Here is a 17,060-nt window from a genome sequence, read left to right as displayed (position 1 = left end):
GTTGCTATGACACGCACTAACCATCAGGGGGCAGCTCCTGTGTTGAGTGTCTGCCCCTCAAGAGGGAGGTGACCAGTGGGTGGTGCCAGGCTGCCAGCCAAGGTAGGTGCTAGTGGGTCCTGCCACTCGATCACCCTGCCCACTGGTTGCCCCACAGATTGGCCCTGATTGCCAGCCATGCCTAGGGACCCTACCCTATATATTGGGAACAGTCTCTTAGATTTAAAAATTAAAACCTGGCTAGGCTACTCTAACATTGAAAAAACAGGATGATGCAGGGATGACATGCATGGACTCTGGCTTGCACATTTTGTGATCAGCCCTGATTCTGTCCCTTATAACTATGTGACAAAGCCAATTACTTAACGTCTCTCTGCTTCAGTTTTTCCACCCATAAGATGGGGAAAATGGTAGTATTGCCTCAGAAGAATCATGTTATGTACTACTTTTTATAATGAGGGCAAAAAAATGTAGGTGCCCATACAACAGCAAGATGCCTTTCACCTGTATGAAAAGTATGGTCACTGGTGTATGCAGCATCCCGGATAGCGAGAGGGATGTCCAACTGCCGGGGATGGGTCCTAAACCAGCAGTTGGACATCCTCCGAGGGCGCAGGCTGGACTAAGGGACCCCCCTCGCCCGCATTTTGTGCACTGGGCCTCTAGTCTATATTATAATCTTACGTGATTTTTGAAGAAACAAAGGAGGAACTGAGAAAGACATTATATACCATTTATTTTATAAACACTAAAGAAATGTAAAACCTCTGAAATATAATCTAAGTTTATAATCATAATGAAGATCATTGGCTTGATAAACTAGGGAAGTGATGCTCAACAGTGGCTGCACAGAAAAATCATCTAGAATACTTTTAAGAAGTCAGAAAGCCTGGTTCCACTCTCAGAGATTCTGATTTAATGGGTCTGATGTGAACTGTAACATGAAAACTTTTAAAGTTCTCCATGTGGCTCTAATGTGTAACTAGCATTGAGAAACACTAATTTAGAAGAAACAGGGACTCCTGCTTATCTTGCATAATTTGAATGCCCTCAGAATGAATGGTGTTGGCCAAATGAATCTGAGTCTTAATTTCCATATCTGTTAAATAAAGATAGCAATTTATTGAAAAGCATTGCTGTGAGCATGAAGAGTCTTCAATTTAGTCCTTAGCTTTGAAAGAAGTCCAGAATATTCTGAGTCCATCTGCCTCAAATCAGGTACTCACCACACCACAGACAGATTTGGAAGATGCTAATAAATAAGGAACTGGTAAGTATTCCCTTAGTGCATTTCTCACACATTCTCTAATAACCACAGCCTTGGGTATTATTAAAATACAAATGCCCTGCCCCAGACACAGAAAAGCATGTTCTCCAAAGGAAGAGCCTGAAGATCTGTATTTTTTCATTAACATCCCAGTTGTTCCTATGGAAAACAATAAAATAATTAATAAATAATAATACAAAAATAAACTGTCTTGCATACTCATAACTGTAAACCTACTTTTGCCCCACCCTGTATATATTTCAGTTCCCAGGGTTTAAAAAATAATCATCCAGGGTATCCTTTTTTTTGGTATCAAATAATATGGGAAGCCAAATTATAATCAGAACATAACTTTGCAAGCACAAAATCAGAGCACAGGGAGAGAGGATAGTTTTGAAGAATCACTCATTCAAACTTGGTCATATTCTGCTAAGTTCTCCTTGCCCCAAATAGTGTGTCAAGAGTGAGCAGAGTTCTCATGTTCTTCAAAATCAGCATCTTTCTTTCCCCTTGACACTAGTTTCCTGTTTCTATGAATAATCTTTGCTTCAGAAAGGTCAATATACTTGGTAATGATTATTTTAGCATAATATAAATGATTAAGTTGCTGTTTGATTTCAAAGATGACCTTGCTTGACCTAAAATCTATGCATCCACCAATTTATTGATTTTTAAAGGTGGGATTGATTTTTATTTTTGGTTTATGAAATTTATTAATTTGTTTCTTCTGACCAAAGAGATAATGGAAGGATGATGAGATTAAGAAAATAAAAATTAACTTATCCCCTGTTTACAATTCTACCTGCAAAGCATAATAGAGAGGTAGTTAGTATACCTTTTCTGTAGCTGTTAACTCTTTTGAAGTGGTAACTCATAGTTTTGTTTTAGAATTTTGCTTTCAGCTTTTGTCCTGAGAGTGGGTCTCACTAAACCTATCTCCTTTCTAAAATCTGTCTGTGGAAAGTACTTTTGACTAACTAATGTACTACAGTGATTTCAGGTAAGAGAGTAAATATTTGCTTTTGTTTGCTTTTAAGCTTTTGGGATGTTTCAGGTTTTGGTTGGGTGTAAAAAATAAGGGGAAAACAAAAAGAGGTTGGTTGAGGGGTTAAGAGGTAAAGGCTCATTGGGCCTACAGCACTCACACATAGAAACAATAAGCAGGCAGACAGCAGATTTTTTAGGAAAGAAGCCAAGGCTAGAGAAGCAGTGTGACGTTGTATAAAGAATACTGGGCTTTAAATTAAGAGACATGAACTCTGAGAGGCTATCTCTATTACTAACTGGTTCTGTGACTTTGACTAAGTCACTTGACCTTTCTAGGCCTTATCTTTAAACTAGAGTCCCAGTGCACGAAATTTGTGTAAGCGCGGGGGGGTCTCTCAGCCCAGCCTGCACCCTGTTATGGTCCGGGACCCCTTGGAGGATGTCCCAGGGAGAGCAGGCCTACGCCAGCAGTCGGACATCCCTCTCTCAGTCCAGGACCCCTTGCTCCTTACCACCCACCTGCTCATTGCTCCTTACCACTTAGCTAGCTGTTCCTTAGTGCTGCTGCTGCTGCAGAGGCAGGATAGGCTCCAGCCACCACCATTGCACTTGCCAGCTGTGTGCCTGGCTTCTGGCTGACTGGTACTCCCCTGTGGGAGCACACTGACCAGCAGGAGGCAGCTCCTGCATTGAGTGTCTGCTCCCTGGTGGTCAGTGCATGTCATAGCGACCAGTTCTGCAGGTCATTCAGTAGTTCAGTTGATTTGCATATTAGGTTTTTATTATATAGGATTGGGTAAGTTGAAGTAGATGGTGTCTAGTAAATTCCTGTCCAGCTATGTGATCCTAAGTGTATCCATATTGACCTTAATTTGAACTGTTTTTTCAGCATTTAGTGTGAGAACCTACAATTGTTATATTTGTAATATCACCTTTACATCATTAGAAATGTTCCGGTTCCATATGCAAGGAAGTGAACATCAAACTAAGTAAGTATTTTTTTGCCAAAATGCTCCTATAACATCAAATACTAGGGCTTCTACCAAGTGCCCTTGCATGTATTTTACAAATTTTCTAAGCATTTATTTCGTTAGGAGTTAATCCTGTATATGATTTGTGGTATTTGTAACATATTTCATGCTTGTAACATCTCCAAGGAAGTTCTCTGACAGTATTATTTTTCTTTGGAGGGATATGTTAAAGGATCATTCTCTGGCTAACCATACAAATTCAAATAATACCTGGTAGGTTGGTTTAGTTCCAGATTCCGTGATCTGGTCATCATTCTTCCAGTGAAGTATAGTGGTTAATAACAAAAGTCTTGCTGTTAGAGAGACTTGGATTGGAATACCAGATCTATCTTTCCTTCAATTATGTAACTTTGGACAGTTCTGATATAAAGTGGTTATAATGAAATATAAAAATGTGGGTAAAGTGCCTGGCCTGGAACATAGTAGGAGCTCAATAAATGTTTATCCCATTCTATTCTATTATTTTAAGGAGGAGAAGATTGAGTGGATAGTTAGGGGCTAGATAAGTCAGGTAGCAGGACAGACAGGTACTTACTGGTAGCTATTGTATATTGGTTTGTTGCTTTTAAAATCAAAGCATAACATTAAATTATTTATTATAGTAGAAGAGATTTATACTATTGAGTGTGAATACCTAGGAGGTAAATTGTCTGACTCACCAAATTAACCTTCATTTAGACTTCTTTTTTTTTTAAAAGATTTTTTTATATATTTTATTGATTTTTTACAGAGAGGAAGCGAGAGAGAGAGTTAGAAACATCGATGAGAGAGAGACATCGATCAGCTGCCTCCTGCACATCTCCCACTGGGGATGTGCCCACAACCAAGGTACATGCCCTTGACCGGAATCGAACCCGGGACCCCTCAGTCCGCAGATCGACTCTCCATCCACTGAGCCAAACCGGTTTCGGCCATTTAGACTTCTAAGAAAATCTCAGGATTCCAGAATAAATAGCCATCACATTTAAAATATTTATACAAGGAACTAACTAATCAAAACTTTTAAAACAATGTGATATTCAGATGAGATCATCTTCTGATAGTGTTTAAATATTATTGGTCCTTTCCCACACATCTCAGCATGTCTTACATTCTAAGTACTATAACAGTATCAGATATGTCTGCTTCTTTGTACCCATATTCCCACACCTGAAAATGTTTTTATATGTAGAATATTGAGAAGTACCTGGGACATATCTGACCATTCTTGCTGCTTCTTTTTTTGGCATAAAAAGTCATGATTTTTAGCTTTTATTTTAGGTAGGTTTTAAAAATCTGTGTTTTTTTAGAGTAATCTTTTCAAAGGTACAGAAAAATATTCAGAATAAAATAATCTAGTAACAAGAACTTTCTACTGTCTTTGTTGCAGAGAATCCATAACTATCAGTCTAGTGAAGAATTCAAAGAAGACACAAGACTCTTACCAAGTAGAAAGTGAAGATTACATGAGAGCCCAGAAAGTTAGAGAACCAGAGCCCAAGATTTGTTTCAGAAAAATGGAAGATAATTCTTTGGAAACCCGTGGATACAGAAAAGTGGTTGATTTCCAATCCAGACATAGAGTATATGAACAAAGACACCCATATGAGACTTTCCGGACATACCCAGAATCATACAAAATTTCGCAAACAGTGGAAAACCGCTTACCTCATTACTTACCAGCTTATTCAAGGAAGACATATGACTCTTTCCAAGATGAACTGGAAGAGTACATCAAAGTGCAAAAAGCCAGAGGATTACATCCAAAGACTTGTTTCAGAAAGATAAGAGGGAATTCTATGGAAACCCAGGGGTACAGAGAAGTTGATTCTGGATCCAGACAAAGAATCAATGAGCAAAGATTTCCAGTTCAGACTTCTCATACCTTCCAACGACCATACAATATTTCACCGGTGGAAAGCCAGTTACATCATTCGTTACCACCAGCTTACTTAAAGAGGACATATGATTCTTTCCAAAATGAACTTGAAGATTACATCGAAGTGCAGAAAGCCAGAGGACTACATCCAAAGACTTGTTTCAGAAAGTTAAGTGATAGCTCTATGGAAACTCATAAGTACAGAGAAATGTTTGATTCCAGACCCAGACATAGAATGTCTGAGCCAAGAATCCCATTTGAGACTTTCCAGACCTACCCAGAATCACACAATATTTCACAAGTAGTGAAAAATCAGTTACCTCATTGCTTACCAGCTCATGACAACAAACAGAAACTAGACTCTATGACCTATTGTCAGTCCACCAGAGACTATTTCCCAGAAAAACCAGTACCCCTAAGCCTTAGTCAGCAAGAAAACAACTCTGGCTTATACAGTATAGAATCTGAAGTTTACAAGCACCTCTCTTTAGAAAACACCACCAGTGTCCCTCAAGCACGTCATAAACGGAGACATCAGAAGAGAAGGCATCTGGAGGAAGGTGAAGAAAAGCCAGAAAAAGAGCAGTCCAAGCATAAAAAGAAAAAGAGTGATGGGGATATGGACCTAAATAAGGACAAGAGCATCCGACAAAAGAAAAGAGAGGGAGATAAAGTTAGTGTCAGTTCAGGCAAGCTTAAGCACCGAAAAAAGAAAAAAAGCCACGGTATACCCTCTACAAAAGAAGAACGTAAGCACAGGAAAGAGAAAAAGAAATCTGTTGAAGAAAAGACAGAAGAGGAAATGCTTTGGGATGAGTCTATTCTTGGATTTTGAACTTTTAGGTTAATTTACTCGAAGATGAATTGAAGAAATCTTATAAGAATATAGATTTAGGCAAAGAAATGTTCAGTGAAGAAAAAGAGGTGGATACAGTCAGTGTCAGCTCAGGAAAGTTTTTTTTGTGTATAAAAATTGAAATTGAATTAAAAGAAGAAACACACAACCCTAAACCTAGCCTTTGAGAAAGAACATAAGAACAAAACAAGAACATAAGACAAAAGTATACCTGTTGAAGAAAAGACATAAGTCATTCTTCGGGACGAATCTACTCTTGGATTTTGAATGTTTTAGTTTTGTTATTTTAAGTTTGAATTGAAGAAATAAGTTAAAGAGTTTCATTTTATGAAATTCATGTTATTTGAATTTTCCTAAGTGGACAGTGACTTTAATCTCTAACAAAAGCCAAGTGAAGTAAAAGTATTTAATATGCCTTTTTGTCAAGTTATTTTTCCTCATTTTCTTTTGAGGGAGGGAGGGAGGGAAATTACATATTTCTTACATATAATGTAATTTCCCTTAATGAGGTTGTCCCTCTTTCTAACTCATCAAATTGCTGTGATAATGAATTATTTACCCATGGGATATCATTTATTTTAAGTGAAAGAATTACTAGGCATTACAAAATCCATTCTTTGTTTGGGTTTGTGTTGATGGTATTTTATTGTTATGTGTTTATGTTTCTTGATTTTCTCTAAGAAAAATGTATGAAGAGATTTAGACTGCTTTTTTGTTTGTTAAATCTAATTTGCAGTGTATTTTTGTATTTTATAGTTCTAAAAGTGGAATATGAAACAGTCTATAATAAACTTAGATGATATATAGTTTTAAAAGTACTGATACAAAGTCTATATTCTGGAAACGTTTATATTATATTAAAGCGTTTTAATTTCTACATATTGTTTAATGTAAATGGTCATTTCCCAGCCAAAGATAATTTTGGGAATGAGAGGAAATAATTAAACAAGACTGTACCTCTGGGGAGATCACATTATAAAGTTGTAATAATTTTATTTCTTCTACAGCTTGCTTAGAAGCTGATATTCATATGAGCTCAGTTTTAAGTTAGAGAAATATGACTGACTATATACTTGAAAATGAAGGGATAATTTATACGTGGAAGAAGGCTGTGAGGGTACATTACCTTTAAAGGGCTTAATCTTGATTATTTTTTACTCTAGTGCTCCCTTTTATATAATAAGCGCCTCTTGTAAGCATTTGAGCATCACCATAGTATAGAGGGAATAATAGCCAGGGAATGTAAATCTCAGGATTCTGGTTTCAGTTGTAACATCAAGTTTCTGTGTGACCTTGTGGGAATATCATTAGAATTCAACATGGCCCTAGCCGGTTTGGCTTAGTGGATAGAGCATCAGCCTATGGACTGAAAGGTCCCAGGTTTGATTCCTGTCAAGGGCACATGCCCGGGTTGCAGGCTAGATCCCTAGTGGTAGGTGTGCAGGAGGCAGCCAATAAAAAATTCTCTCTTATCATTGATGTTTCTATCTCTCTCTCCCTTGCCCTTCCTCTCTGAAATCTAAAAAATAAAATAAAATAAAAAAAGAATTCAACATGGAGTCATCAGGAACAGGAAAAAAATAGACTACAGTAATTCCTTGATGTGTTAGTCCTATGAAAAAACACATAAATTTAGATGGTGTTGTATTTGCACTTAGGAAAAGCATTTAATAATTGGATTTTCTTGAGATTTGAATAAAATGGTAAATATGAGCAGAAGCATATGATTGGTTGGGGCTTGTAGCTGATAGAATGAATAATCCAAAAGGGAATTATATGGTCCACAAATGAACTTGTATTCCGCAAGACTGTTGGTATGAGATTATTTGGTGATATAATATCACTTTCTCTATTTAAACACATCTGGTATACTGGAGATAGGGGGAAAGAGGAACCAGAGTCAAGCAAAGAGAGTGTCAATTAGCCATACACACAAAAAGGCAAATTCTCTTTTCTGAACATGCCAAAAAGGCAACTTTTTTCCCACAAAAAATGTGAGACAAGATAGATTGAACTGTAAGCATTTTTAGAACTGACAATTTCTTTGATTTTTTAAAATTTTATTTTATTTTTATTAATTTATTGTTTAAAGTATTAAATGTCTCCTTTCCCCTCCATTGACCTCTCTACAGGTCGTTCCCACCTCCCCAGCACCTGCCCTCACCCCCATACTATCTGTGTCCATGGGTTAGGCTTATATGCATGCATACAAGTTTAATGAACAACGCAAACTGATGAACTAAAATAGATCCAGAGACATAGAAGCATCAAACAGACCATCCAACCTCAGAGGGAAGGTGGGCGGGGAGGGGAGATGAGAAATCAACCAAAGAACTGACAAATTCTTTTGAATAAAGTCCATTTTGTGTTTAAAACTGGGGGGTGGGAATTCAAAACTTATAAGAATATTAACTAAGATACCAAATTACTGGAGAAACTAAGATGGCGGCATAGATAAACACCGGGAAATTGTTGCCTCCCACAACAATTGAAAGGTACAGCAAAAACACAAAACGGACATCGTCCAGAACTACAGGAAGGCTGGCTGAGTGTAAATTCTACAACTAGAAGGAAAGAAAAGCACACTGAGAGCGGGAGGAGCTGCGGAGGTGGAGTGCAGAGGTACGTCGGCTCGCGCGCGAGGAAAGGGGCTGGCACCTGAGGACGCGGCTGTCTTTTTGAATCCGGAGGGAGTCACAAGCTCCCGACAGCTCTGAACTCCGGTTCCAGGAAGTCTCTGGGGACCCAGGACTCATACGGGGAGAAACTGGACTGTCTGGCAGTGGGCGAACTTGAGGGAGGCTTTCCCTCAGAGGTGCTTGCAGCCGTTACCGGGACACTGAGACCCGTGACTCCTCAGGGCAGGGCTGAGGCTCTGCCATAGCTGCTTGCTCCGCCCTCTTGACTCCCTGAGACCCCGCCCCACCCAGGCTGAGGCAGAGGCTTTTGCATATGAATGCCCTGGCCCTTTGCAACCTGATAATTACCTAACTGCAGCCGGGCCAGACAGACCCAGAACTTCCAAGAGGAGGGCCAAGACCCCACAGCGGCTTGCATTGCTTCACAGCTGAGCCTCATCAGGGCAGCTTCTGCTGTGTAACCTCAGGCAGAGGCTAAATTAGCACCTCCTTAGATCCAAGAGCCACTGTACCCAGTGGTCAGAGGGGGACCATCCAGATCACAACGCCTCAGATCCATAAGGGACACACTCAGGGTGCAGACTCAGTGAGCACCAAAGCCCCACTGAAGCAAGTCTTGCCCCAGAAGGGTGTCTCCAGCACAGAAGTTTTCCCACTGCAGACACAGCTGATTCTCACTGCCAATTGGCCTGGAGGTCAATTCCTCCCAGTGATCCTACAACAACCAAGGCATAACTACAACAAGACTGTGCACAAAGCCCACAAGGGGGTGCACCAAGAGTGTCCACCTCAGGTAACTGGGGAGGCTGAGCCACTGGGCCCTACAGGACACCTAGCACACAAAGCCACTCTATCAACACAGGGAAGCAGCCAAAATGCGGAGACAAAGAAACAGGTCACAAATGGCAGAAATGGAGGAAAGCAAACAACTGGATATAGAGTTCAAGGCCACGGTTATAAGGTTTTTCAAGAATTTTATGGAAACCGCTGATAAATTTAGTGAGTCCCTCAATAAGTATAGTGAGACCATGGAGGACATGAAAAAGGACCAACTAGAAATTAAGCATACACTGACTGAAATAAAGAATAATTTACAGAGATCCAACAGCAGACAAGAGGATCCCAATAATCAAGTCAAAGATTTGAAATACAAAGAAACTAAAAATACCCAACCGAAGAAGAAAAAAGAAAAGAGATTCCAAAAATATGAAGATAGTGTAAGGAGCCTCTGGGACAACTTCAAGCTTACCAATATCAGAATTATAGGGGTACCAGAAGAAGAGAGAGGGCAAGATATTGAAAACCTATTTGAAGAAATAATGACAGAAAACTTCCCCTACCTGGTGAAAGAAATAGACTTACAAGTCCAGGAAGCGCAGAGAACCCCAAACAAAAGGAATCCAAAGAGGACCCCACCAAGACACATCATAATTAAAATGCCAAGAGCAAAAGACAAAGAGAGAATCTTAAAAGCAGCAAGAGAAAGACAGTCAGTTACCTACAAGGGAGTACCCATATGACTGTCAGCTGATTTCTCAACAGAAACCATGCAGGCCAGAAGAGAGTGGCAAGAAATATTCAAAGTGATGAATAGCAAGAACCTGCAACCAAGATTACTTTATCCAGCAAAGCTATCATTCAGAATAGAAGGTCAGATAAAGAGCTTCACGGATAAGAAAAAGCTAAAGGAGTTCATCACCACCCAACCAGCATTATATGAAATGCTGAAAGGTATTCTTTAAGAAGAGGAAGAAGAAAAAGGAACTCTTACCATTTGCCACAGCATGGATGGAACTGGAGAGCGGATAAATACCACATGATCTCACTTATTTGTGGAATATAATGAACAACATAAACTGATGAACAAGGACTGATCCAGAGATGGAGAGGCATTGATTTGACTGTCGGGCCTTGAAGGGAAGGTAGGGGAGGGTGGGGGTAAGGGAGAAAGATCAACCAAAGGACTTACAGGCAAGCATATAGGCCTAACCAATGGACACGGACAACGGGGTGGTGAGGGCATGAGCGGGGGGTGGGGGGTGGGTGTAGAGGGTAATGTGGGGACAAGGACACATATGTAATATCTTAATCAATAAAAAATATATTAAAAAAAGATACCAAATTACTGTGATCTTTTCAAAATAACTTAAATAGATTGATGATTCATTAAAATTAGCCACAGTTTTAATTAATACTGGGTAAATTATACAAATTTTTAACATTAAAACCATTTTAATTGGGTGGTGGCAACTTGGGGAAGGATAAGGGTGTGGTGTTGACTACATTATTGAGGAAGTCGTCACTGACTTGCTGTAGAAAATGGTTTTTAAAAATTACCAAAAATAAACTTTATGTTAAGCTACCATAAAATAAATTTTCTGTTAACCAGAAAGTGTTGTTTTCTGGTTGAAGCTCGGCAGAAGGACCTGATGCCCGATTTTGGCATCTGAACACTTAGAGGTAAAAGTGTAAGTCAAGATATTTAAATATATATGTATGATCCCAAATGATCTCCACTTCTGAATTAAGTACTAAATCTCCAGTAAGATGAAATTGAATAGTATGTATTTAATCCTGCATTTTGCTATGGAAGACAATACAAAAACATATTTGAGGAGACATACTTTAAGATATTACATATAAAAACAGTTTTGGGATTTTTATTGCATGCCTGGTTTGAAAGGGTAGTATACTCATCCCGATATATGATCTAAAGCAAATTATTGAAGTCAGTATTCAGACAAGTAAATTAATAGCATATAGCTTCATAGGAATAGAAGATAGATGAAGGCAAATTTTAGCTGAATTTGGAAAATGAGTTTTAATTATTGTAGCTATAGAAAAAATTGAGTTGACTACCTTGTTATATGCATGCATTGAACAAATAAGAAGAGATGACTGTCAGCATTGAGCCAGGAAAGAACCTGACAAAATCATGAGAACATAGGTTCTTTATTTTTTAAATATATTTCACTGATTTTTCACAGAGAGGAAGGGAGAGGGACAGAGAGTTAGAAACATCGATGAGAGAGAAACATCGACCAGCTGCCTCCTGCACACCCCCCCACTGGGGATGTGCCCGCAACCACGGCACATGCCCTTGACCGGAATCGAACCTGGGACCCTTGAGTCCGCAGGCCGACGCTCTATCCACTGAGCCAAACCGGTCAGGGCGAGAACATAGGTTCTGTTCCACAAACCACTCACAATCACTAACAGAGAAAATGGACCAATAAAAAGGAAATTGCAATGCAAATTTGATAAAATCTACAATGAAGTGATGATGGATGCTATGGGTAGCAAGGGTAACAAGCTTAAAAGGATGGGAAGTGGGCATATAGGAAAGGCTTCCCAAAGTGGCATCTAAACAGACCTTTTCCTTTCAGTTCAAAGACTTCCTTTGATATACCTACATGCTATCTTTTATGTACTTCAAACTTAATATAACCAAATAGAGTGCCTGCTTCTGTCATTGACAATCATTCTTCTTCCACTTTTCCCCATTTCTGTAAAATGTTCATCCACTTGCTCAAGCCAAACATCATTTTGAGCACCTCTTCACTCCTATATTAGACCATAAGCAATTCCCCTTGATCAACTCACCAAAATATTTCTCTTAATGTTCAATTATTTTCATCGTCACTGCCACCACCCTAATCTGAAACATTATTTTTTAATCAAACTGGCAAAATAGATTTGAAAATTAACTGAAAAATTTGGCAAAATCATCACAGGTTCTGAATTACAGGTCAGTAGGAAAAAAAACTGCACAAAATTAGCAACAGGTCAGGATGCTGTGGTGAACTAAGCCCTTGAGGATTTCAGAACTATCAAGCATATAGTTTCTTTCAGAATAACAAATAGAATGTTAGTTTCAGAAATCAAATTGGACAGACTCATTGTGGGTAAGCAGAAGGGGAAAGAATCCAGAGAAAGATAGTGAATGGGGGAAGAATCCAGAGAAAGCTGATCTTAGGCAGTATTATGACAGCAAAATAAACTTCTAAAAGAAAGAGTAATATCTTGGAAGGTAAGACCTGTAGGATACGAACACACGAGAAAAACACAGGCACAAAGTAAATGGAAACTCTACTATGTGGATGGTACGAATATGTAAGCCCCTATGGTCACATGTCTTCCCTAATTTAGTATTTAAAAATGAGTGGAGGTGGGAAGGAAGATGGCTGCCGAAGGGAAGGCAGACTGCAAGATAGTGAGTGAGTGAGAGAATGAAGGGAGAGTGTGTGGTTGCACGGGGAGTGTTTGTTCGTGAGTTAAGGGACAGTTATACTCCAGGGGACTGTGGGGGATTGCTGGACGGGGTTCCCCTGACTGGGCAGCCTCCACTGCTGCTGGGATCCCTCCCGGAGTGACCAGCTCTGACACGGAAACCACTCCATCTTAAAGGGGAGAGTGGATGGTGTTGGAAGCCTGAAAATCCTGGGAATCTACAACAACGGCACCCAGTGAACAGCTGTGAACCCAGGAACACCGGTCGCCAAGTGGCGCAAGCATGCAGATTCGGAGTAGCTCTCTACCCCCTCACAGAAAGGAGAGAGAGAACTACATAACCAGACACCCAGAGAAGAGAGATCATGGTGAGACAAAGTAACAGCCCACATATGAAAGAAAAACAGGTATCAGCAGAAAAAGAAGTAAACAAAATGGAGGCAAGTAACCTGTCAGAGAAAGAATTCAGAGAAATGCTCATAAGGTGGATGAAAAGAATGGAAGACAAATTCAACAATATGTGCAAGAACCAAGAGGAAATGAAGAACCAAGAAGAAATGAAAAATGACATCACTGCTATAAAGAACTCAATAGAAAGCTGATCAGTGAGTTAGAAGACACGGTAGAAAAAAATACCCAAGCAGAGCAGCTTCTAGAAAAAAATGAAATAAAAAGCAGGAGGAGAGCCTAAGAGAACTTTGGGACAACACGAAATGAAACAACATCCACATAATAGGGATGCCAGAAGGAGATGAAACTGAGCAGGAATAGAAAACCTGTTTGAAGAAATAATGACAGAAAACTTCCCTGATATAGGGAAGAAAAAACTCACACAAATCCAAGAAGCTCACAGAGTCCCAAACAAAATGTACCCCAAAAGACCAATGCCAAGGCACATCATAATTAAATTGGCAAACACCAACGACAAAGCAAGAATCTTAAAAGCAGCCAGAGAGAGACAGAAAGTTACCTACAAAGGATCCCCCATCAGAATAGCGACTGATTTCTCAACAGAAACACATCAGGCAAGAAGGGAATGGAATGAAATATATAAAGTCATGCAAAGCAAGGGTCTGAACCCAAGAATAATGTACCCGGCAAGGCTATCAATCAAAATTGAAGGTGAAATCAGGAGCTTCACAGACAAAAAAGGACTAAGGGAGTTCATAACCACCAAACCAGCAATGCAAGAAATGCTAAAGGGTCTGCTGTAAAAAGAAAAAAATAGAAAACGAAGAAGGAACACAGGGGTAAAGAATAAAAATGGCGACAAACAAGTACCTATCAATAATAACTTTAAATGTAAATGGATTAAATGCCTCAATCAAAAGACATAGGGTAGCTGAGTGGATAAGAAAACATGACCCATATATCTGCTGTCTACAGGAAACCCACATCAGAAAAAAAGATGCACACAGACTGATGGTGGAGGGATGGAAAAAAGTTTTTCAGGTGAATGGAAATGAAAAAAAAGCTGGGGTAGCAATATTTATATCTGAAAAATTAGATCTCAAAGTGAAGGACATAAAAAGAGATAAGGAAGGCCACTTCATAATACTAAAGGGAGCAATCCAACAAGAAGAAATAACTCTGGTAAACATATACACACCCAATACAGGAGCACCCAAATACATTAAAAAAAATGTCTGGAGGATATCAAGGGAGAGATTGACAGCAATACAATCATAGTAGGGGACTTTAATACCCCACTATCACCATTGGACAAATCCTCTAAACAAAAAATCAGCAAAGAAACAGCAATCCTAAATGACTCACTAGAGCAGATGGAATTAATTAGCATCTTCAGAACATTTCAAGCCAAAGTGACAGAATATACATTCTTCTCAAGTGCACATGGGTCATTTTCAAAGATAGACCATATATTGGGTCACAGGCAAAGTCTCTTCAAATTCAAGAAGATATAAATCATATCAAGCATCTTCTCAGATCACAATGGCATAAAACTGGAAAACAACTACAATAAAAACAATCCAAAAATATCAAACACATGGAGACTAAATAGCATGCTATTAAACTGAGTTACCAGAGAGATCAAAGAAGAAATAAAAAACATCATGGCAACAAAGGACAATGAAAACACAACAATCCACTATGGGACACAGTGAAAGCAGTCTTGAAAGGGAAGTTCATAGCTCTACAAGTCTACTGCAAAAAACATGAAACAATGGTAATAAATTACCTAACCCTACAACTCAAAGAGTTAGAAAGAGAGCAACAAGAAAAGCCCAGTGTAAGCAGTAGAAAGGAAAGAATAAAGATCACAGTAGAGATAAACAACATAGAGATGGAAAAAAAAAACAATACAAAAGATCAACAAAACCAAGAGCTGGTTCTTTAAAAGGATAAACAAGATTGATGAACCTCTAGCCAGGCTCACCAAGAAGCAAAGAGAGAGGACATAAATAAACAAAATCAGAAATGAAAGAGGAGAAATAACAACATACTCGACAGAAATACAAAGGATTGTTAAAATATACTATAAACAACTCTATTCCAACAAACTGGACAACCTGAAGGAAATGGACATATTCCTAGAAAAATATAACCTTCCAAAACTCAATCAGGAAGAATCTAAAAATCTCAGTAAGCCAATAACTATGGAAGAAATTGAAGCAGTAATCAGAAAGCTTCCAGCAAACAAAAGCCCGAGGCCAGACAGCTTCACAGGGGAGTTTTACCAAACATTCAGGAAGAACTAAAACCTATTCTCCTCAGACTATTCCAAAAAATTCAAGAGGAAGGAACACTTCCAAGCTCATTCTATGAAGCCAGCATCACCCTAATACCAAAACCAGGTAAACACAACACAATGAAAGAGAATTACAGGCCAATATCCCTCATGAACATGGATGCCAAAATCCTTAACAAAATCCTAGCAAATCGGATCCAGCAGTACATCAGAAAGATCATACACCATGATCAAGTAGGATTTATCCCAGGGAAGCAAGGATGGTACAATATCCACAAATCAATAAACATGATACACCACATAAACAAATTGAGAGATAAAAACCACATAGTCATATCAATTGATGCAGAAAAAGCATTTGACAAAATCCAACACCCATTTCTGATAAAAACTCTCAGCAAGGTGGGAATAGAAGGATCATACCTCAACATAATAAAAGACATATATGACAAACCCACAGTCAACATCATACTCAATGGGCAAAAACTAAAACCACTTCCCCTAAGAACAGGAACAAGATAGGGATGCCCACTCTCACCACTCCTATTTGACATAGTACTGGAAGTATTAGCCATCGTGATTAGACAAAAAGAAGAAATAAAAGGCATCCAAATTGGAAAAGAAGAAGTAAAACTGTCATTCGCAGTTGACATGATACTGTCCATAAAAAACCCTAAAGACTCCATCAAAAAACTATTAGACTTAATAAATGAATTTGGCAATGTAGCAGGATACAAAATTAATGCCAAGAAAAAATAATCTATGGCATTTCTATACACCGATAGTGAACTTATAGAGACTAAAAAAGCAATCCTATTTACCATCACACCATTCTATGAAGCCAACAATTAAGATACCTAGGAATACACTTAACTAAAGAGGTAGAAGACCTCTACTCAGAAAACTACAGGACGTTGAAAAAAGAGATAGAGGAAGACATAAACAGATGGGAGAACATACCATGTTCATGGATTGGTAGAATCAACATCATTAAAATGTCCATACTACCCAAAGCAATTTATAAATTCAATGCACTCCCCATTAAAATACCAACGACATATTTCACAGACCTAGAACGAACTCTCCAAAAATTCATCTGGATTAAAAAAGAGACCCCGAATAGCTGCAGCGATCCTGAGAAAGAACAAAGTAGGTGGGATCTCAATACCAGATATCAAGCTGTATTATAAAGCCACTGTTCTCAAAACTACCTGGTACTGGCACAAGAACAGACATATACATCAATGGAATAGAATAGAGAACCCAGAAATCGACCCAAACCAATATACTCAATTAATATTTGACGAAGGAGGCAAGAACATACAATGGAGCCAAGATAGTCTCTTCAATAAATGGTGTTGGGGAAATTGGACAGATACATGCAAAAAAAAATGAAACTAGACCACCAATTTACACTATAAACAAAAATAAACTCAAAATGGATAAAGGACTTGAATGTAAGATGGGAAACCATAAAAATAC

At 38.7% G+C, this 17,060-nt stretch overlaps 1 protein-coding gene across 2 annotated transcripts in view; it reads left to right on the top strand.

The window, feature by feature from the left end:
• The window catches only part of ZMAT1 (zinc finger matrin-type 1), a 31,784-nt gene extending 25,375 nt beyond the window's left edge, over window positions 1-6,409 (top strand). For both annotated transcript variants that reach the window (XM_081115311.1, XM_081115310.1), the window contains 2 exons: window positions 3,144-3,243; window positions 4,655-6,409. In XM_081115311.1, coding sequence (XP_080971437.1) covers window positions 3,144-3,243; window positions 4,655-5,978 — 1,424 coding nt within the window. In that variant the 3' untranslated portion in view covers window positions 5,979-6,409. The remainder of the gene's footprint in view (window positions 1-3,143; window positions 3,244-4,654) is intronic.
• Window positions 6,410-17,060: the final 10,651 nt, after the last annotated feature.

The sequence above is a fragment of the Myotis nattereri genome, assembly GCF_964212035.1.
Source record: "Myotis nattereri genome assembly, chromosome: X".
NCBI lineage: Eukaryota > Metazoa > Chordata > Mammalia > Chiroptera > Vespertilionidae > Myotis > Myotis nattereri.
Note: the sequence above shows the minus strand (reverse complement) of the source record. Positions and strands in the feature narration are given on the sequence as shown.